At 41.5% G+C, this 23,869-nt stretch overlaps 1 protein-coding gene across 24 annotated transcripts in view; it reads right to left on the minus strand.

Moving 5' to 3' along the window:
- Positions 1–430: 430 nt before the first annotated feature.
- The window catches only part of SGIP1 (SH3GL interacting endocytic adaptor 1), a 189,887-nt gene continuing 166,448 nt past the window's right edge, over positions 431–23,869 (minus strand). For all 24 annotated transcript variants that reach the window (XM_039485429.1, XM_039485418.1, XM_039485420.1 and 21 more), the window contains 7 exons: positions 22,300–22,411; positions 12,616–12,771; positions 11,202–11,334; positions 10,699–10,901; positions 9,829–9,893; positions 8,923–9,087; positions 431–7,392 (listed from right to left, as the gene is read on the minus strand). In XM_039485429.1, the coding sequence (XP_039341363.1) occupies positions 7,370–7,392; positions 8,923–9,087; positions 9,829–9,893; positions 10,699–10,901; positions 11,202–11,334; positions 12,616–12,771; positions 22,300–22,411 (857 nt within the window). In that variant the 3' untranslated portion in view covers positions 431–7,369. The remainder of the gene's footprint in view (positions 7,393–8,922; positions 9,088–9,828; positions 9,894–10,698; positions 10,902–11,201; positions 11,335–12,615; positions 12,772–22,299; positions 22,412–23,869) is intronic.

The following is a 23,869-nucleotide window of genomic DNA, read 5'->3' on the forward strand; positions in this document are numbered from 1 at the left end:
CAATATATAGGGTAGTACATTTGGAAATCTAATTCACTTCTGGGACTTAGTGTGAGTGTTTGGAGCATTACTAACAACATAAGAGTTAGTAAATAGGGCCCAATCCTATAAATACTTGCACTCATGCTGAAAGTTAAGCATGTGTGAAGTTCCACTGAAGACACATACATCAATGTTTGAGGGCAGTGGCGGCTCTAGCCAATTTGCCGCCCGAAGCACGGCGGCACGCCGCTGGGGGCGCTCTTCTGGTCACCGGTCCCCCGGCTCCGGTGGACCTCCCGCTGGTCCCACGGCTTTGGTGGAGCATCCGCAGGCGTGGCTGCGGGAGGTCCACCGGAGCTGCGGGACCAGCGGACCCTCCGCAGGTACATCTGCGGGAGGTCCACTGGAGCCGCCTGCCGCCCTCCCGGCAACCGGCAGAGCGCCCCCCGCGGCATGCCGCCCCAAGCACACGCTTGGCGTGCTGGGGCCTGGAGCCGCCCCTGTTTGAGGGCTAGGGCTTTACACTGTAATATCTTAATTTGACTCAATCCACCCAATGACAATGTACATTTTGACAGAATTTCTCTGACCTGAAGTAATTGGTTGATATCATTATCTTTGGAAAATCTTGGACTTCCTATAAGATGCCTATAAGATTTTTATTTTCTTAGATATACAGTGGGGGAGAAAGATGTGGTTTTAAACAGTGCACATTTGGCTTAAGAATTAAACTTCAATACCTCATTTACACAAAGATTTGCCAAGCAACTTGTAAGAAACAAGTAAGTTAATTTCAAACAGAGGATCAATAATATTCTAGCCCCTCTCTTTAAAAATGCTGATTCTGGACTGACTTTTCACATACTGCTTGGCCTGTAGTGAAGTCATGCTTATATGTAAACCTTTGAATAACATCACCAAACAAACACTTGAAATTGTCATGAAAAATTGACCAAGCAGCAACATCTGTACTCCCACTCTTAAAGATAAAGGGGAAAATTGCACAGGCAGAGACCATTGCCTAACATTTCTATTGCTCATTTCTAGCCATGTTTAATGGTGCAATAACTAAAATACTGACTAGCATAAAAGATGTCCAACTCCACAAGAATTCCCTTCCTAGTAAACTTGCAAGGAAATAAAAACTCTGGTTTTGGAATGCAGTCTTTTGAGAGAGTAATTTCCTTTCATTTTGTGTGATAATATATATTTTGGTCACGATAAGCTTTAAAATGAAGATTTTTAAACAAAGAATCTTATGTAAAAACAATACCCATTAATAAGAGAGGGGAAATAAATCTATATTCCATATATCAAATTGGTTCTGTTAAGTCTATGCCAAAATAGATGTCAGAAGTTTAAGTGTGACAATATTTTGTACTGTATTTAGGAAATTGTCAAGCTATTTCTGCAAATGCAGAATTCTGAGTACCTTTCACTGAAGTGCATACAGACAGGAACTGCAGTCAACTTAATGTCAAGTTACTGTACAGCTATAAAAGTGAGGAACGAGAATGGCATGAAAGATCGGAGGAAAACCATCATTACCTTTTTATGTTGCATTGTAAACATTCAGTAAAAGATGTTTCACATTATTCCTCTCAGGCTAACAATTACTGTTTATTGTGATCCAGCCATTTTAAAATGTTTTTGGTTCAAAACATTAAGCAGTGATTGTTCATATTATGCTTATGCTGAAAAGATCTTAGAAAGAACCATTAAAACATTTTCACAGGGTCATTCACTGGTGTCATCTTGTGTGCAGCTCTTTAACATTAGTATTTCAATTCAACAAAATGCCATTATTAATAGGTGTTTGTTAGTCCACAATTATGTTGTAAAAAACCAAATATATATTTTTCACTTTAAGGCCAAAAGCTTTTAAGGGTCTCAGGCCAGCCTTCCATTTTGCTTATCTAGAGGACAATAGGTGCAATAAATTGTGAACCCAAATTATATTATGTAAATGCTCCACTACTTGATTTTTGTGGGTATGTATATACCTAAATGCCATGATGTGCACCTACAATTAATTCTGCTCACAATTATTTGTGAGTACAAAACTGCAAGTGCAAATGAGTGAGACCACTTTTTAATACTGAACACTAGAAGTTCAAAATAAATACTTATCTTTGATAACATTAAAACAAAGCAAAAGCTGGACCTTCATTGTCAAAAGTGCAGATGTACATAATTTCAGTTATACATTTTTTAATGACAGTTTCTCCAGCCCAGACTGCAAATATTGCATCATCCTACCAGCAGATGGCAAAGGGAAATAAATCCTGAATTTAAATCAAAGAGTGAAGGGACTCCCTTCCAGTTCTGTCTCTAGCAGGCTGAAATAACTTTCTGGTTGGTTGAATATAACTCCCTATCTACAAGGCTATGCTTCCGGGACAAATATTTTGTGTGTCATTTAAGTTGCATAGGTTATACAAAGGGACCTTAATGGATCTGAGCAGAAATAGGAGCTTTGTGGCAAGTAGCCTTAAAACAAAAAGCTACACAGAAAGAAAGTGGTATTTGAGAAGAAAAATAATCAAAAACCAAGTCAGGTACTTATTATATGGTAGTATTTCATAATATAGAATGATTTTACATAGCTATTAAGGGAAACATAAAAGTCGCCTAAAGAAGTCTTGCATAAGGAGGAATATAGGCAAGCTGAAAATTGATATAGTATGTATGCCCACAGTCAACTTGTTTAGGCCGAATAGTTAGCTTTCCTTAGACATATACTCTGATGACGAATGCTACCCAGTTCTATTTAAAAAAATAAAACCACACAACTCTGTCATTACGAATTGAATTGAAACTTCATTTTGAGGTGAGACCACCAAAAAAAACCCTAGCTAGCAAAATCTCCATTTCTGATACTGTTATGTACCATACAAGGGAAACGAGAACTCTGGAGTGATACATTCACATACAGTGGTTACCAAACTGAAAAAGAAAAGAATGAATATTCTTAACATCTAAAAGACCCAAGTCTGCAATCATCATGGAGGTAAAAACTCCAGCTCAATTCAATGGGAGTCTTGCCTATATTGAGATCTTGCAGGCTCAAGGTGTCAGAAACAATGGAAGAAAAAGCAGACAGTGACAACTAGCTGAGTACATCCTTTTAAGAAGACAGTCTACTTCTGCTAACTATTTTATTTAACCAGGCAAAGAGATGGGCCCAAATCCAAACCTGGATCCAGATCTAAATTTTGCTAATGTATAAAACTCTGGAGCCTTTGTTTTCTTGAGACAGAAGGAAGGAAGGAAAGAAGACTTGAAACGTATCCATCTAGCACAGAATTTCTATGTATTTCTACCTACCGCACATTATGAGAATTGTGATTAAGGGCTCAGTTTGCTGTCTACATACTTTGCTTGCTCACAACTGAACATATGCATGCAATTTGCATGCATACACACTTGGTCGAAAGGTCACCTCACCAGTATCTAGCCATGTACGCACAAGGCTGCAAATGCACACTTACTCAAAGGCTGGAAATCAGCTATATGATGCTGGTAAAGGGTTTTGAAGGACAGGACTATATAAGTGCTAAATAATATAATTTTGGACAGCCTGGCACAGTGCTAAAGACACTCAAAGAGCAGAAAATCTGAGATATGCTGAACACAAGCTCGGGCAGAACAGCGTATAAGACTGGTCTTTTCAACAGAACTTCCCTAGTTACATGATCTTTTTTAATAATGAAAATTGTAGTGATGGATGTAACTATAGATTTGGTTAAATCAGTCTTTCAGTTCTTGAAACAAAGTTATGGTTACTGCACATACTTGTTTTTCTTTGTGAAAATGTCCTGTTAGCCTCACCACAGCTTAGTCAGTGTAGGAGATTCTTCTGCTATGAGAGTTTTCCTGAACTGAACTGAGTTTACAATATATGGATAACCTCTGTCCACAAAGAGCTAGCATTTACTACTTTTTTTTGTACTTTTGAAGTAGTAGAGGTGTATATGTGTACAGGTACCCAGACTCTGGTCTATTCATATTCAGTTCACATCAGGGAGGCTATGCAGTTTAAGTACAGTTACTGAAGATGTGTGTGTCATACTACAATACACACACTGTACTCTTGTCAAAAGTAACATGAGTTTTAGTGGGCATTTTATAGTATAAATAGAGCAAGTTCTTTTTTGCAACATTTTAAAAAGCTGCCATTTGTGTTCATCATTAGCAAGTTCTAAATCTCCTTAACATAAAATATAAAGTGAGTTACATGTGTACCAGTAATATTTACATTAAAAAAAACATTTTTGTATGGATTACAATTTTTGAAGCTTGGTTTGCAAATTATGTATTGTATATTTCATAAACTGATTTGAAGAACTTCTCTTTTCTTGTAGGTTTTTATTTTTAAATTACTTGCCCTATATTCAATTCCTATTTCAAATAGATGTTGGTTGTATAGTCAATACAGTCATATGTCCAATCAGGGGAAAAAAATCAAACCAGGCTGGCAAATATCCTATTTAGGAATACTGTCATGTTCATTTTTAAATGTTTGGAGGGTGTATGAATTTTGATAACTTAATTGTATTTTAATCTCTACCCTGTTACATTTTATTTTTTGTGAACATGCAAAAACCAACAAAAGTTGATTATCTTTAACATACATCTTGAGTTATTAATCTAGGACTCTTCTCAGAGTGTCAATATTTCCAGGTTTCTTTATTTGCTCTCAGTAATTTTAAAAGAAAGGTGCGCTTAAAAAAAAAAAAGCACTAAAAGTTCAGCAGCTAATAAGCACTTATCAATATGTATGATTTTTATGAAATGAAAATAATGTTTTTATTTTTGATTGACATTTTTGAGCCTGTTGCTGGCAATTTTTGGGACCCTAATGATATGGGGAATTAATTTAGAGGCTGAAAATTAGCATTATTCGGTATTACACATAATTTCTATAATACCCAACATCATAATTAATGGATGCTCCTGTAGTTCTGTGTACCTCAACATTAGAACAACTTTAATGTTTAATTTTGAACAGATATTTCATTTTCACACAGCACAATTCTTACATTAAAACAAGACAGAAACTACCTTTCTACCATTTCAGCTGACAAGCCATTAATGTCTCAAATAACATCACTATGTTTGCCAGCAGTAGGCTAAGACATGCCAATTTTACCTCAAAAATAATTTCCAATTGCATTTCACACAGTAATGGGTCTGTGTCACAAAATGTAAATTGCATTTGGATCCCAACTTTGTGTTTGGTCAAAGGCTTGGTTCAGGCCCATCTTTAATTTTGCGGTTCATCCAAGATGAGACATGTTCCTCACTCAGTGACTTTTCAAAGTATAAAAGCAAGATGTAGACACCTGGTTTATCACAGCAGATGAAGATTTGTGAAATTAATATTCTATCACACTCTAGTATGACAGAACTCAAGAGAATTGTGAAGACAAACATAACGTCCTTTTTCTGCTGAAGACTGGCTCACCTATTAGGCTGCACATTGTTTAATCTGCAGTTTCATGAAGTTTTCTTTAAAAATAGTTTCCTATCCAAAAGAAAAATTTCTCATCTTAGAACCCCAGAGAAAATCTTGATTGACATTCTGCTCTCCTTACATGCATGAAACTCAGTTCCACAAGCACAAAGTAGGATAGTGGAATTGAAATTGACTATGCCAATCTCAGAAGAAACATATAGGGCCAAATTTTCAGCCACAGACTCCAATTTTAAACACCCACTTTTATGCATACAACTATTTCCCCCAAGTACAGCTATTTTCTTATGCAAATGAGAAAACTGGGTATAAGATCTGCAGGTATAAATGTGTACATTGTGCACACAAAATAGACAATGGGCTCAGTTAGCTGCCAAACTAACTGTTAGCCCCATTTTTGTGTTTCCCTTTATGATATTGTAATTTAGCTCACATTACAGTTCTAGCATTTTTTTTAACACTGATTACCAAAATAAATAAATATATAAAATAAATAAAACCACAGACCTGACAAGTCATGTGCCAAATATGCAGTGGGAGCACTTTAAAAGTTTTTACTGGTTCTATTGGTCTGGTCTACTACAGACACAGGAGTTAGCTCTCTCAGTTCAAAATATTTGAAATATAACCATTGTAACTACTCAGTCTTTGCACAACACAAAATTGTCCAGTTGACAAGATAAAAGACAGTGAGTTAGGAGACCTGTGTTCTATTTCTGACTCTGCCATTGACTCAACTCTGTCACCTTGGGCAGGACTTAAATTTTCAGTGCCTCAGTTTCTCCATGTGTAAAACAGAGCTAAATCCGTCTTCACTTGTATAAAGCACTTTATGATCTATGGATAAAAAGTGCAGTATCAGGGCTACATAGTAGGGTTATATTGCATTCTTTCTCCAGTTATCTTTGTTTGGGGGGTGTTGTTTGCTTGCTTAGGTTCTTAATTATTGAGACAAGGAACTTTTCTTACATGTCTGTGAAGCATCTTACATAGGGTGCTCCAAAATTCCCCAACAAACAGCCTTGCAAAAGTGGAGGCGGTTGCTGAAAATGTGCCCTTTAATACAATTACTATCTGTGGACATACAGACTCCTGTAGGCTCGGAGTCTTAAATTGCCTGCTTCTTTAAGAATCTATACATTTGTGAAGTGTCAGAATATTGAGAAGAAACAAGAGTCCATAAAAGTAGAAGACAGTGTTTGGAAAAGTTGCATTATTTGTTATGAAGTTTGAAATAAGTATTTTAAGAAGTATGGACATTGCATTTTAGTATTTTGGTTGATTGGGTTTTTTTGGGAGAAAATAGGTTATAACCTCAGCATTTATTAAAATATTCTTTTGCAGTTAAACCAGCTAAACAAATGAAGATAGACCTTTTATTTAGCACTATTATAAGACATACTAAGGACCGAAGAAAAAGTAAATCCGTTTGCAGGTTCTACTTAACTCTCTTTTTTCATGAGGCACCCCCTTTTTAACAGCTACCAGTATTGTATTTAAATCGTATATATATTGACAAAATGTAATCTACCTCTGTAAGCATTGTGCCATTCAACAGTACTACTATTAAATTTGTATACCACAGTTTAAATTACATCCATTTCATGAATGGTAAAATTCTAAAACTCAAGTGTCTAACTGCCAAAATACAGCCTTACTGGAATGAGTACAATTTACAAATACAATAATTACATTTTAAAACCATTAACAATGTTACATCTAGAAGTAAATACTGTCGGACTGGTCAAGACGGTGTCTTCTCAGGAAAAAAATGCTGAAAGTCGCTGACACTTCCAACAGAAGTGCCCCAAGTGCAGGATTTAGTTCATTTCCCTTAAACCGTAATTCAAACCCGTTCCACACAGCAGTCCTTGATTATATGGATTTTCCATATACTTGTATAAGCTTCCACTAGTTATCAGCCAAGTATTTTCCTATAAATAGAATGTGTTAAAACAACAGGTTACTGAGTGTATGATTTCCCCCATTTATTTTGTAACTAGATCCATAGCAAAATTTAACAGTGATACTTGATCTCACCCTGGTTCCAGTGACGTAGTCCTGGTTTTACACTGATCGCTGCAAAAATCACACCCTGATTGTGTTTTTTGAATATACATCTGTCTGACCCATTTACCAAATGCTACATTTCACACACAGGTGCTCATTCTCTCTGTCCTAGAGGAACCCAGGCCTTGAAACCCCAGATGCAGGAAGTCCACTGAGAGCAGGGGTCCACTGGCACATTACCTTCCCCTTCTACTCCAACAAGGGGCCTGAACCCAGACAATATTATTCACAAACATGAAAAAAGTGGGGTTGGGCCAACCTGGCTGGGAGCTGTGCTTATTCAATACATATCCTGTGAAGATTCTGCCAGTGAAACGCCTATAGATCCCTTGATGGCACTTAAAACTGCTGTCCCTGGCATAAAACCCAGTGGAGATACCACTGCTTGCCTCTCTTAGGGATGAACCCTCCCCTTGTGCCTTCGAGAGTGAATCAAAACATTAGGCCAGAGTTTACTTTTACTACGTGTCGGCAACAATAGTGAAAACTACTCAATCATTGTTTTTTAATATGCACATGCATGAGGGTCAAGTCTGCTCCCTGGATGGACAGACAGACATGGACACATACATACATGCACAAGAAGGGGGCAAGCAGGGGCATGGCCCCCCAATAATCAATGGGGGCACAGAGTTCTGAGGGCTGTGGTGGGGACACAAAACGTCTCCTCCTAAAGCCATCAAAATTTTATTCCTGAGCACTCCCCTGCACACGTGCTCACATACATGCATTCCCTTCCAATCTTGTCCTTCATGCCTTTGAGAGTCAGTAACAATGTACCAAGAGCAAAACAGAGCCCAAACTCAAAGAGCTGAAGAAGTTTAGCAGGATATATATTAGCAATTTTTCAGAACAATATCTGCCTCTCACTCAGTTGGCAAAGCAGTGATGTCTCTTCAACATTTAATTTCTAATAGCTTGTGTACAGTTAAATAGACCTTTGGAGGATACAGTAAAACCAGTCTTAAGTAGTCTTCCAAAGGGCCAACAAAAATCAATTACTTGGAAGAAGTAATTAATTAACCCCTGAACAAAATGGTTCTAGAAATCTTCATGAAATTTTAAAGCAGCCTCTTAAGACAAGGGGTAGCTTTTGGGGATGGTTCCAAGTGTAGATTGTACTGTACACTTTGTGCATGTGTGAACTCTTGGAAGAATTCTCCATATTCTTGTTGGTTAAGGCACAAAATGTAGGTTTTTGGTAAAACAGTAATAGGTATTTTATATAGACACCTTCTATCAGAGCCCTATGTACAGGAGTTATCCCCACTTCTTAGTACCTTATCTTGCAAACTCTTTCCTCACTGCAGGGATAAATGTATGGCAAGTGGCCAGCACCTGTGACTCTTACTGATACAACCCCTACCCAGTCAAGGGGTTTGTGACATGCTTACCTGCTGCAAATCTCTTTTTAATGAGTGAAAACCGGTATCCTGCTCCAGCAAGTTCGATATCACAGCTGGAGAGAGTGCTCCCTTCACTCGTAAACTGCACTACCAGTGGCGAAGGTTTGCTTGGTCCGTCAGATAGCTGGAATCTTGCCAGCAAAGAACCCACACCTTTGGATTAAGAATTCCAGAAGATCATTACAAGAGAGGAACGCATACACTGCTTCTGGGATGACTCTTAGCATGGAATCCAAGTGAATGGAATAGTAAATAACATTCTTTATTCTAAAAGTGCCCAGAAATAAATCTGGTTCCCCAAGTTATATAAATGGCAGCAAATGTACATTGATAAGAATGTGAGCGTTTCATCAAATCATACTTCAGCAGACTGTTACCTTTTCAGACTTTAGAGATATAACTCAGATAGCAAATATACTGCAGGAGTCACACCAAATAGAAAGTACATGCAAGCATGCTGGATCCCTAGTATGTGCAATATGACATGCTGAAGGGCAGTTGGCCCAAGGTGATACCTTGAGAACAGAAAATGTTATGAGGGAAAATAATGGGGATTACTCAATCTTGGAGACAGACTTGTAGGACCTCCACGGGGCTGAAGACACTCAATTGTAGAAATCAACTGGTTTTTCTTTGATGAAATTAGAGCCCAAACCATTACACATCTCCCTTTACACTCCTAAAATGGGCAGGAAAATGTGTGACCAAACAGTTACGGTGATATTGTTCACACTTTACATAGCTAATTTGCTCCTGTGCTGTGAACAGTACCCTATGTCAAGTTTCATCAGGAATTGATTTGTTGATGGATGTGCACAAAGATAAACTAGTCAATGTCTTTCATTAAAAACAATTAACAACTGACATCAATTAAATGTAAACTTGCATTATTACCTCCATTTTCTGATTTTTGCGAGATATCAGGAATCTTCCACAATATTCTTTGCTGTTCAGCATTCCTAAAAAAAAAAAAAAAAGAGAGAACAAACTACTGTAACTGTAGGAGACAATGGAGGTAATGAAGGAGCCCTTCTCAGTCATTTGCATTCTAGAATAGGTAGTGGGAGCAGTGCAAAATTTGTTGAAAATGCTTTCTTCTGGTTAGGAGTCTCATGAGGTTGTACTTTAGGTTTGGAACCAAAACGAATGTAACTGCCATTTTGGCAGTTATCTGTGCTGTCACCGATGTACAGTGTTAGCTGCTGAGTTAATTCAAATAAATGCAAAAAAATTATTTTAATAATAAACTACTAGGAGGCAGTCTGGTGAAGTGCATAGGGACCAGACCTGAAAAATCTGAAGACCTGAGTTCTAGCCCCAACTCTGCCAATGACTTACTCTGTGACCCTGAGCAAATCACAAATTCTATGCAGCAGTTCCCCTATCTGCAGGATATGGACAATAATGCCTACCCATGATTATAAAGTGCTTTGAGTTCTATGATGAAAAGCACTCTAAGTGCTAAGTATCATTAATATTAAGATTACTGAAGTGACTTTCACCTTAATGCATGCTGGTTAAGATCAGATCGTTCATTTGTGAAAATGACAGAAAAAAATCAGAGTAGCATTTCATGTCTTCCTTTGCTCCAAAATGTAGATTCTAATGTCTAGCATCCCCATTGTGATCCTGCATGCCTCAGCTAGAGCCTTATAAATATCAGCATGTCTCTATACCTATTGGGGATGAAGTACTGTTACAATCACGAAAGTGACAGGGATGGCAAACAACAGGGTATGGCTTTGTTGAACTAGACTTTCATACCAAACAGCAGGTGGAAGCACAGCTTGAAGTTTTGTTACTCCTCCATCTATGGGAACTAGGAACTGGACATTGTTTAGAGCTACTGGTGTAGTCATTGCCTCTGTATTATATTTGTAGTCAATGCGAAGGTCAGTGCTTGTAGATTCACACCGCCAGCTCACTGCAAGGTTTAATGGAGTAGACTGAATACCCTGGGCAGATACCTTAGAAAATGACAGAAAAACAATATTTAGTTTCCTCGAGGAGAGAGGGAGAAATCTGCATCTATGGATATAAATGTTGATTTTAGAGCAGAGAACTCCCCGCACTTCCCCAGTAAGTTTTTGTAAGGGACTCAAGTCACACCCAGTCCAGTGGTATTGAGAAGAAAACACCTGTGCAAAACTTCTTGTAATTCCTGTACTGTTTCAGGCAATTGACTTTTTTGTACTAGAGACAGGTTCTATTAATGCTACAATGTTAATTACATTTTTGACAAAATTTTACTTTGCAAAAGCGCTTACCTGGTATTTGAGCATATCCACATTGTAATATGTTGCTTGTGGTTTCTGTTCAGACACTTTTTTTAGATGAGTCATCAGATTTGGCATGTTTACCCAGAATTCCTTTGTGTTGGCATCAGTTTGTGTACTGTCACTATGGGTTTATAAAAAGGTAAAGGATGAGCTATTTTCATAAACAGAATCTGTAAAAGGAAGTTCTTCTCAAAATGATCAGAGGACATAATCTTGGGCATGTTGTATAACAGGATTTAATTCTACACTTACAAAACAACGCCCTTCCGTTTTTTGAAATGCTTCATCAGAACTCTACCTTGGCCTCAAATGTAAACATCTCCACAGGTGTATTATGTATATATAACTTTGTAAGTTAATTTCTCTTGAGAACAAGGGCCTAATAAGCACTGGCTAGAGCTGGACATAGTGAGAGAGAGCTCTGTTAAAATCTTCTACTCAGCTGTCAGATGGGTACGTCTTTGGGGTGGCTAGCTTGCACTGCAGGACAGGCTACATTCTATTTTTGCACACTAGCTTGGATGAGAGTTAGTGGGAATAGGTCTCCTCGAGCTGGGAATTGCATCCCCAGTTCAAAGTGGACACATATCCAAAGTGAATTTAGTGCCTGAGAGAATTGCAGCATTGCCAGGGTAACATTTTCAAAATTACTCAAGTGACTTAGGAACCTATGTTCCATTTTCAAAAGTGACTTAGGTGCTTAACGATGCAGAAAGGCACCTAGTGGGATTTTCCGAATCACTTAGGTTCGTAATCCCTCTTTGATTTCCATAGGAGTTAGGCATCTAGGTGCTTTTAATAATTGACCTCTGAATTTACTTTAAAGTTTTGAACCCATAACCAGTGGTGAAAGCCTAATGCAGTATCACAATGCTTCTTCCATATGCAGTCTCCAACCAAGAGCACTAAATTGGTTTAACATCAACAATATTAAAGGCTCTTCTAAATGAAGGCGGGGGGGGGGGGGAAAGAGGGGTAGTTTGGTTGGTAGCCAGCCCCAGAATTAGGGAAGCAGAGAGGTGGCTGGGTCCTGCATAGAGTGCAGGTTGCCAAGATCTGAGGATCTGATCCATACTATCCAGGATAAATTGCCAAATTGACTATAAACTAAGTGTTGTCAAATGTGCAAAGCAAATGAACAAGAAATGGAGGACTCATTGATGTTAGGCATTATTCGAATAACTAAAAAATTCAAGCTAAAATATTTTAAAATTGACTGCATCCTATTCAGCCTTATTCTCAATAATATTAAGAGAGATGGTTTTATGAACAATTCTGCAGGTCAAGGTTTAAACCTCCATAGGATCGCAGTATTTTATTCCCTTGAAATGTTTCTTGTAATGCATCCACAGAGTAACATTTCTTGTAAGTCTCTACAAAGTTTTTGTAAAATGATATTTACCAGCAGAGAAGTTGGGGATTTGGCAGGACGTGTTCTAACCTGTTGTAATTTATCACACGGAAGGTTAGAACAGACGGGGCTGGATTATTGGCGAAATGTCTGGTAATTCCGGCAGGAAACGACAGCACCATTTCTCCAGTTATCTTCACTATACATCTGCAAATCAAATAAAAGGAGACAAAGGGAGAGAAGACAGAAAGCAGCTTAAAATATAGCCCAGGAAATGAATAATCTGGATCAAGCTAGGCATGCTGGACATGGTGACATTTCATTCCTTCCCTATTATACTGGAAAGAAAATCATCATCTTCCTAAAACAGAATTAGTCTGAATAGAGATAAATAGGAAATGTGATCTTTCTGTGAATGCCTTTGGACTTGCTTTTAGAAACAATCTGCTTTACTCTTCATAACCGAAAAACAAAACCAACCATCTTAAACTGAACAATTGCCAACAGCCCAGTTTTGCCTGGGACAGCCCTAGTTTTCTGCTCTCTGACCCAGGGAACCGGAACTGTAATTTCATTGCAGGTCCTGATCCAGCCATATTTACTGCTGGCTTGTGGCTGCAGAAGCAGCCCGCTTTTAGTGTCTCTGCTTGTACGAGGAGGAGGGTCGGGGGCAGCCATCAGCACCCTTACTAGCAGCAGCTCCAGCTCAGCCCATTCCCGCAGTCGATCAGCAAGGAAAAGGAATGAGTCCAATTCAGATGTAGTGAATGTCCAAAATGCAGGGATAGTTATTTTGAAAGAGGAATAAAGAAGATATTAGAAAGCGTTGTTTCTGGGAGTCAGATCGCAAAAATCAATGAACTTACCAAAGGAAACTAACATGCCCCACCTTGTCTGAGTTTTACCCACTCCACTCAGTGCTTTCTGATGCCAGGTTTATACATACATGGTAAGCCCACAGCACTGCTTGAATTAGTGCTAAGGCTGACAATGTTTGTGCTGAGACCAGCATCTTTAATAATGAAGCAGTAGGTTTCAGGATTCTCGTATTTATGGAACAGTGATTCCATAAATAGGAGGTGGAGGATGAAGTGCACTCTGGATACAATATATAAACTAACTGGGAAACCCCCGCATTGATTTTTTGCCATTTTTATTTCCTTGCTGACTGGTTGTTTCTAGGCCTCAAACTAATTCAGTGACCACACTATTAGTTCTTTGCTTGTTGCTGATCCATGTACATTAACACAAAGAAGCAGACCACATTGTGCTCGGTATCCATGTGTTGACAGCAACTTTCTTACAGGACCTATCACGTCAAAATATAGTCTCTGAATTTATATTCCTGTATCTTTTAGAGCTCATACAATATCTCCAATATACACAGATAGCATGCCATAAAAAGTTTAGTGCCAATGAACTGGAGTATCTCTTTCTTTGCTGAAAATACAGAGTGTGGCTGTGTATCAAAGTTATGCTGTAAATCTAAGTTTAAGAGAGAGTCATAGCAGGGAAAAGATATAAATGGAGCATGAATGTGACTTTTCTTGCTTTAAATTCAAGTATTGTCATCTGAAAACACTCAGATCTTACCAGTGCAAAACAGTCATGACTCTGGGGGGGTGGCGAGGGGAGTACATGATATGCTGCCAGTTTCTGGCTGTGCAATGGTCTATGTGGCACCCATAGGCTGTTCTGAGTTATGCCACAGGCTGTTTCAACCCCCATTTGGCCCAGAATCTTGCCACTCATTCTCAGCTGCCCTGACTCTAAACTCAGGGCTGAGAATCTAGCTCACTGAAGGAGATACATACATATATTATTTAATGTTTGCAGGGAAATTGTTGAGGGCATTGCTCACTAACATGTATAGGACAACCCCATATCTCCAGTGAGTGGTAAAGAGCATTTAAGGAAATTCTGGCAAGAAGATGTCCTTTAGTACAATACCATGTCTGCTGTATCAAAGGAAGGACTGATGGGTGAAGTGGCATTCTAGTGGTATTAGTTTGTGTCTGTCTATCAACTACATGCTGAGGGAGGCAACAAGTCCACAGGACTGGAAATCAGGAAACCTGGGCAAGTCACTTCACCTCTTTGTGCCTCCACTTCCCCATCTGTAAATTGGGAATAATGATACCTGATACCTTCCTTTGCAAAGCTTCAGAATAATCCTCAGCTCCTATACAGCACTCTTAATTCATAAATCTCAAACATGCAAAAACTTCATTGAAAGCACTTAAAGCTGTTAAGGGCAAAGAAGGTTCAAACTGAAACACAGAAATCAGAAAATACAGACCAAAGCTAAAAAAAACCCCAACCCTATATTCTCTCAGACACCCACCCACCATCCTGAGCAAATCAACCATAATCACCAAGTATAAAGACAGGCTTTGAGTCCATCCATTTCTTTGTAGTTCTCTATGGTTGCAGGAAGTATAGACAAAGTAAATCTTGGTTTCTGAATGCCTGCAGGGCTTTGAAGAACAAAAAATCACTTTCATGGAAAGTTCAGTTGTTATGCTGGATTTATGCCATTGGAATTTGGCCCAGTGTACTGGTGTAGGAGGGATAATAGGTTAGTATAGCCACACTAGCTAGCATCAGGTCAGATTTGCAATATCACAATGCAATATCCAGAAAGTAGGGAGGGAGAGAAGAATGGCAGATTACATGTATATTACTCCCCCAATAAACCCTACAGACTCAGTTTCTAGTCCCTCTCTGTAACTACATTTAAAATTAATTCCTTGATGAACAGAAATAGATGTCAATTAAAAATATTTTTCAGGCCATAAAACAGATAAGCACAGAAGCAGAACTTTTCTCTAGTTACTTGTGGGCACGAGAACACTGGTAATTTTCCTACCATCGGAAAATCAAACCTATTAAGAGGATTTAACTATCTGTGCATCTCTAACCTATGAATGGCCCTTAAGAGAATATTATTTCACTCCTATCTGTAAGATCTTTTATAACCAGTGTTCCATATTTAATGTGCATAGTATATAAGTACATTAAAACTAGCCCACATAAATTATATTGATAAAACAACTAAATAATGAATTTAAAACTACTCTGTTATACCTGTTGTGTTAAACCCTATTTCAGGATGAATTTTTAAATTGCTCAACGTGGGTGAAAGGTGGCAGGAAGGTAATTTTTACTTGCAACTGTATTATTTAGAATTGTTGTTAGACTATCACAAAACAGACAGAGAAGTGTTAAACTAAGCTTGTTAGATCTAAAAGAATTGTTGATCAGGGGTTTTCAAGGCTTCTGGTGAGGCTACAAATTAGTCATAATAGACCAGAACCTTCTTAAAATGAGAGGAACCATCCATTCAGAGACAATCAGAAGCCAATTTTGACTGGGTAGTTTGATATGGTAGGGTAGCAATTCTGCCCTTTTTGCACGTTTATTTTTTGAGGAAGGTTTGGCAACGTACACACATGAACATGGCAGTGAGCTCTGAGAATGGCAGGGTGCTGGAACATTAGCACCATCACACTGACCAGCATGACAGGACCTGGAGTACCATAATCGATAAGTCATTTCCCTGATCCGGAAAGATGTTCGGGCAGTATCAGATGAGATTAGGGAACCAGATTACATCACTGTCTCTATGACCATCTACGTTTCTAGCTCATCCTTATTCCCCTGTCTTTTTTATCCTTCTGTCTAACCATGCAACACTTCGCTGTGATGAGGGATACTGGCTATAAACAATGCCTTACCAGCCTGATTCCAGCAGAAGCTTGGCTGGACACAGAGTGGCTAATAAGGTTGTGTGCCATGAGTTGTGCCTGCAGTTTCCCAGGAACTAAATTGCGAGCTTCAGAGACAATCCTATCTTTTGCTGTTCTTTTCTCTTTCCCGTAGTGTTTGTTTTTGTTCTCCCCCACACCCTCCAGTGTTCATTTGTGCTGAAAAACCAGACTTGAATCACAGAAGCTAAAAGCAACCACTTAGCCTGACCCTCTCTCTTCTCCTAAAGAATCACACATTTAAATGCGTTTCCCTTTAAAAAGCATTATCCCAGAAGCAACCACCTCTTACCTGTCTTGTGAAAATGGACAAAGGGCCAAAGGAGAACCCGATAAGATAGGGATTTTCAACCTTTTTCTTTCTGAGTCCTCCCCCGCCCCCCATGCTATAAATACTCCACGGCCCACCTGTGCCACAACAACTGTTTTCTGCATATAAAAGCCAGGGCCAGTGTTAAGGGGTAGCAACCAAGGCAATTGCCTGGGGCTTCACACCACAGGAGCCCCCATGAAGCTAAGGGTAGGTCCATACTTACCCGCTGGGTCGACGCGGAAAGTTCGACTTCTCGGAGTTCGAACTATCGCGTCTAATCTAGACGCGATAGTTCGAACTCCGAACGCGCTCCCGTCGACTCCGGAACTCCACCACCGCGAACGGCGGTGGCGGAGTCGACGGGGGAGCCGCGGAGTTCGATCCCGCGGCGTCTGGACAGGTAGGAAATTCAAACTAAGGTAGTTCGACTTCAGCTACGCTATTCGCGTAGCTGAAGTTGCGTACCTTAGTTTGACCCCACCCCGTAGTGTAGACCAGGCCTGAGTTGCTCAGGCTTCTGCTTCGGCCCTGGGCTTCATCCCTGTGCAGCAGGGCTTAGGCTTTCTGCCCTGGGCCCCAGTGAGTCTAAAACTGGTCCTGGTTGGTGGACCCCCTGAAACCTGCTCGTGGCCCCCTAAGGGGCCCAGACACCTTGTTGAGAACCACTGTGATAAGAGACATCAGGAAAGGGTGAGACAGAGGAGAAACTGAAATTGATTTTCTAGTTCACTGTCCAAAAAAAAAAAAAAAAAAAAAGAGAGATACTGCCTCAGGTTTTCAGGGATAGAAGAAGATTTCCCATTAAACTTAAGAAAGGCTACTTTTACAAGTTGCAGCAGCAGCGTTGCAGCGCTGGCTATGGCAGCTGCTAATGGCCAGCGCTACTGTGGGTGGCCAGCTGGAGTGTCAGCCACACAGCCAGCGCCGCAGCGCTTACACTTGCACAGCTGTCACCAGCCAGAGAGGCAGTGCACAGTGGGCCCCCACAGAACACCCCACCCGTTTTGCGCGCCGCTTGCGCTGGGAAGGGTGAAGGCTATGGGGAAGGAAGGAAGGGTCATTCGTGCGCGCCAGGTGCCTCCTCCGCATCAGTCATGCATTCATTCAGCGCATTATTCATTGCGCATGCGCCGCCATCTCTGTTGTTCGTGATTTCTCTTTCTTGGGCGCGATTTCTGTGGCAAATGGAGCCCGATCTGCTGATGACTGCTGTCACCTGTGTGCACAGCACACTTTTCACTTCCAATTCCTCAGTGCAAAGTGACAGTGTGACAGTGACGACGATATCGACGATATCAATATGCGATATCATTGTGACACTGTCGGCATTCAGTGCTTCACCGCAAAACGAGCGCCGCCGCGCGCGAAACAAGCACTGAGTGGTGGGAACAAAGTCTGGGGATCACACTGGGGATCATGGCAGTGGCTGCAGACAGCAGCAGCAGAACTTTGAGTTCACATGAGAAAGCCACTTGCACTGCTCGCCGCGCACGGCGCGCCAAGGACACAAGCGCAAGGACTGAAGATGATGAGCGCTGGTGGCGGGTGGAAGCTGCATGGCATTGCAAGACAGCAGAAGGTCGGTCGGACGCACACCGGGTCCAGGGAAAGTGGAATGTGGGGAATCGGAATGTTGCAAGGCAATTTGCAAATAATCAAGGCCTGCTAAGAAAGACCGTGAGGAAGGAGCGGAGTCGGGAGGGGGCTTGCATGGATGAATGCTTTAATGGGTGGGATGTGGAGGGGATATAGATATGATATATTTATTCTATATTCCCCCCCCCCCCTGGCATCAATCGCAAATAATTTAATCGTATCTCTATGGTTCTTCTCCGATCACCGCGGCGTTTCATTGATCATTTTGACATTTACACAGGCTGGCCTGGATGGGTGCATGCGATGCGCTCGGCACATCTTCAACAAGAAGAGCAGCAGGCAGTTTTTTTTCCAGACAGGAAGATCACAGTAGGGGATGTCGAAAATGCCAAAATGCCCTTGATGAGACCCCCCACCCCCGCACCTGGCTCATGGAAACCCTAACCAGGAAACAGAAGCTTGCAAAGGCAAGGACCGGTTCAAGGCTGAGCTGCAGAATGTGCAGAATGTGTGCTTGTGGTTTTTTTGGGGTTTAAAGGCTGATGTTTGATGTTTGTATGGAAGCTAGGGGGGGGAAAGCAGCATCCCGGTTATAAGCGCTTGCTGTACCTCCCATAATATTTGTGAAGAAGGGGGTGAAACATTCAGTGAGGCATGGACCACCATCCCTAATAATGGGTGTGATAATAACTGCTTACACTTATATTCTATTATCCATACTCTTTCTATTTTCTGCTGCCTCTTTTCAATTACTAGGAAGCAAGAATTGTTTATTTAATAAAAACTGTTTGACAGACAGACAGACACATTATTGAAAACACAACAACTTCCTTGACAGACAGAACATTTCACACACACAACAAGTCACAACATGTACAGTCTGGTTGTAACATGTCTGACTGTTGTTTTGTTGGGTGATCTGCACTGGATGGGGTTGATGGCAATGGGTAAGGGCATAGAGGGGTGGTGTGGAGGCTGGGTGGGGAGGAATGCAGGGGTTGGGGGTATCAGGTGGCTGGTTGGGGTTGGGTGGTGTTGGAGGTGTTGGAGCTGAGGAAAGGTGGTTGGCTGGGGAGGGGTGGGTGGGGGGGGACAGGACGGGTGGTGGGGGTAGGATGGCACGTGGCTGGGTGTGGCTTACAGACGGCTCTGCTTAGGCTGCATGGCCTGCGTTAGTAGTGCCTCTACTTTTTCCTGGCTCTCTGCATTTGCTTGTTTCTCTGTGCTCTCACTCTGGCTTTCTCTCTCTCTCTTTTCTCCTTTTTCTCTCTCTGTTTTTTCCTTTTTCTCTCTTTTTTCTCTTTTTTCTTCAAGTTTTTTTCTCTTTTTTGAATTTTGATTTTTTTCTCAAATTTTGAAGCTCTGTGAAACAACATTCTGTACACACACATCAAACACACTAACACACACAGCATTGATATCCATACAGCAGCAATGATTTGTTACACTGGGGGAGTTCTCACTTGCAACTCTCTTGCATTTCTTCATTTGCAACACAACAGAAGACAGAAGAAAAAAAAAAGTGAGAGAGAGGAATGGTGAGAGGAGAGTGAGGGGGAGAGTGATCTGGAGGTGGGGAGAGAGTGAGAATGAGGATGAGATGAGGGATCTTATCTATCTCTCCTATCACTAAACTAAAGAGTCTCAACATTTTTTCAGACTTCTTCTCCAGAATTTTTTTCAACAGTAACATCACTTACAGGGGAAATGGGGTTAGAGCAGTCCTACAGCAATTGGGACCGGTGAGCAATGGCTGTTCCCATGTGCAGAAAGACCCGCCCGGGTGTGGTCGAGGCGCACGCCACGTCCGTCACTGGGACAAGGGACACCGTGGACGCCAAATAAAACCAAGCGCGGGCATATTGCTGCGCAGCATGAAGCTGCTTTGCTCTGGATGATAACTGCAGAAGATTATGACGCGGCAGATAGACCACATCAACGCTCCCACATCCAGCAGATGCACGCCATGCATCCATCCACCCCCCCTCTCCTTCCAGAAACATTTCCAAAGAAAAAAAGCCGCTACCGGTAGCACTTCCGCCTCTTGCTTGTCCTTGGCTGCCTGCTGCTGGCTGTGCAACTGCTTACTTTCCCTGCTGCTGGAGCTGGAGCCTGCCTCTGCATGCCTTCTCCTTTCTTCCCCCCTTCCCCATCCAGGAGCTTCCCACTCTCTCTTCCTCCTCCTCCTCCCTCCTCCTCCTCCCCCCCAGCCCCCTCAGAGTGTCCCTCGTGTACCTTGGATTGGCAGTGGGGTCACCCAAGTATCTTCTCCATCTCCCTGTAAAAAACGCAGGTCGTGGGAGCAGTCGGATCGGTGACCCTCCTCGCTTTGTAATAGGCAGGCGCAGCTCTTTAACTTCACACCTGCATTGTAGTGCGTCCCGCTGATGGCCCCCTATCCAGCATGTCCTTGCTATCTGCTCAAAGATAATCGTAATTCCCCTCGGCCGGGAGCGCAGCTGTGCCTGCGCCACCCACTGCTGCTGGGCTGGGCTCGTTTGCTGGAGGGAGCATGGTGGTTACCTAACCTGTAACTGATTAACTGATGCACACCCACACCTGGCTGCAGCAAACAGGAGGAGATTTTTTAATTTCCCGGCATTTAAAAGGCGGGTCACCTGAGGCACTGATGTGCAGAGTGGCTGAACAGGAAGGATAGCTCCCTATTCCCTCTGGGGGGGGCAGAAAGCGCTGGTGAGTGTCCACACCTGCTGAGCAGCGCCTGTGTCTCACCCTGCCTGCACTACCCCAACCCCAACGGATTTGGGCCAGCAGCCGCAACCAGCAGGGAGTGCAGCTGGTGCTGCCCCCTGCAGTGGTGTGGTGTTTAATGCTGCAGCTGAAAAGCTCCACCCCAGCTGCAACTTGTAAGTGTAGCCAAGCCCAAAGACAAGTTATGCACTACCTTTGAGGAAGTGAAAGCAATAGCAGTCATCTCTCAGTGTGAACAACAGTACAGTATAGACATGCTGTATAAAATCTCCATTATCAGTGGGAAATCTATTCTAGACACAGATACAAGGGGTGACATCCTGGCCCCATTGAAATCAATCGTTTGCTAAAATAGGATTTTACCCTAAACCTTTTAACTCTGTAAAAGCAGCAAAGAATCCTGTGGCACCTTATAGACTAACAGACGTTTTGCTGCAAAACGTCTGTTAGTGTATAAGGTGCCACAGGATTCTTTGCTGCTTTTACAGATCCAAACACGGCTACCCCTCTGATACTTTTAACTCTGGCAACTCCTATCTAGCCAATAAAAATCATCATTCAAGAACTGGGTGTTTCTGTTTTATGGGAATACTTTCAGCTAGAAATGGGCACAAAATGTAACCCCAGAGCTGAATGCCCTTTGACTTTGGGGAAGATTCAGATGCATCCAGACCTAAATCCTTTTTTGAACTTATCTATTTGAGTATAGCTCTACCTAGAACCTATCTACCTGTAGCACTCTACAATCTGATTTCTATTGGTGATGAGCATCTGCAGCTCGCACTCAAGATTCTTATATAAAATGTGACCTTCAAAATGCTATCCAGACTCAATTGTCAGAACATTCCTGTAAAGTAGGCAGGCAGGCAAACATATTCCTCACTTTACAGATGTGGAAAATGAGTGAAAGAGAGGTTGAGTGATTTTCCCAAGGCCCCACAGCGAGTCAGAGACAGAGTCAACCATGTTATTGAGACAGTGCTGGCACTCTTCAGGAGTCCCTGGCTCTTTGTTCTGTGCTCAAACCATGACACCACTCCACTCTTCACCCACCTTTTAAAAAAACCACACCCACTAACTAGTGGGTTTGAACAATAAGATGCGTTCACAGTAACTTAAGTTTTACTGACAACCATCAATAAAGGAGGTATTTTCCTTTGATTCACACCTATAATTTCCTTTAACATTGATGGGACTTACACACATCCAGAGACGCTATAGCCCTGCTAGATGTTAAAGTTGACTCATGGCCTTGGAAAGCTCTGGAAATAATGACTAATGACTCAGACATTACATTGAAAAGATTTGTACCTGAAGTTGACTATTCCACTGGGTGGGGGTACCTACTTGTTAGGATCCGCTCCTTTGAAGTATGCATTAACAGTTTCTGTGAATGCTGCCGCTACAGGGAGGGTATCCTGTGCCCCCATCGTCAATGGACTGGGTCCCCTAGAAGAGCCTGCAACAGAGGAAAAACTTTCACTTGTTATGTGCGTATAAAACATTACAATTACTCAAAGCCAATTGTATTGGGGTGGGGGAATAAAGAACCATTTACTGAAAATAAAAAGTCAAGTCTGGCATTTTGCTTTTATTTGTGAGCAGTAAAAGTCCCCTGGTGTTCAGAATGGGACTGAATATGTTTACAGATGGTCATTTACTCTCTATATAACCAAAATAATGTAAGTTCTTTACTGCGAACAGCATGTGAAAGCAGAAAAACACAGGCAGTGACACACATCTGTAGGAACTTTGATGCTTTATGAATAAGACAGTATTTGCATGACAGTTTGTGCAGTACACATCTGTGTTCTACAAAAGAGAGTTGGGTGATTTTTTTAAACCAAAAAACTCAGTTGCCCCACAATTTACAGTAAAGCATTTGGCACCATTTTGTTTTGAAGGGATGAGGCCCAAGGCCGCCTTTTCGCTTTTGTGCCTCATGGGAAGCACAAACCTTTGCATCTATTCCAAGGCAGCACTGGCTCTGCACTTCCCTTCCCTCTCCCCTCCACCCAAACCTAACTGCAGCTGCTGTCTGCAACAGGCTTTCCTCTATAGGAAGCAGATACATGTTTCTCCAAGCAACGTTCACCCAGACTAAATACCTGAATGCCTTTCTGAGATGGAGGTTTGTACAGGCACTGTTTGCCTGCCCAGCTGCAGCCAGGCTCTCATAGGAACATGGCCAACAGAGGAGGGGTAACCCAGAGCAACAATTCAGGGGTCCAAGCTTCCATGACAATGGGGATTCCTTTCCTTTTGGGTCTTGGAGATCTGTGGGAATATTTCAAAGAAACTCTGGCCCCGATTCAGCAAAACCTTAAGCACATATTGAAGTCCTATTGAAGACATTAAATAGGGATCTGCTTTAAGTGCTTTGCCGAACTGGGGCTTTTGACATTCACCTCAGGGAATTTCCAGCCCCTCCCCGACATAGGCACATCTGTAGGAGGATACAATTTGGCCTGGGTGATTTGTGAACCTTTCGGAATGGCTAAGCCCACTTACAAGCAAGACTAGTGTGAAATATGGTTTCAGATGGAACCCACACGAAGTTCTGAATTCAACCCGGAATCAGACAAAACTTGGCAGTTCAGGTTGAGTTTTGGGTTCAAATTAAATTCAGAGTGAAACTCAGGGATGCAAACCCACGGCAATTAATTCAGGAGAGTCATATAAATGAAAAGAAATTATGATTTCAGTGATTAATGTATCAAGATATTTGCTCCAATCATACACTGCATGTTCTGTAATGGAGATTCTATGCAGCAAGCTGCCACCAGGCATACTCACATGAACACTAAAATAACTAACCCCTGGGTGTTTGCAGCCATTGATTTTTCCTTTGCTGGCAATGAGCTTGTTTCTATGTAAGAAATCCTAAATTAGCACCAACGGGGTAAAAGCTGAATAA

This window comes from Mauremys reevesii, linkage group 8 (genome assembly GCF_016161935.1).
Source record: "Mauremys reevesii isolate NIE-2019 linkage group 8, ASM1616193v1, whole genome shotgun sequence".
Taxonomy (NCBI): Eukaryota; Metazoa; Chordata; order Testudines; family Geoemydidae; genus Mauremys; species Mauremys reevesii.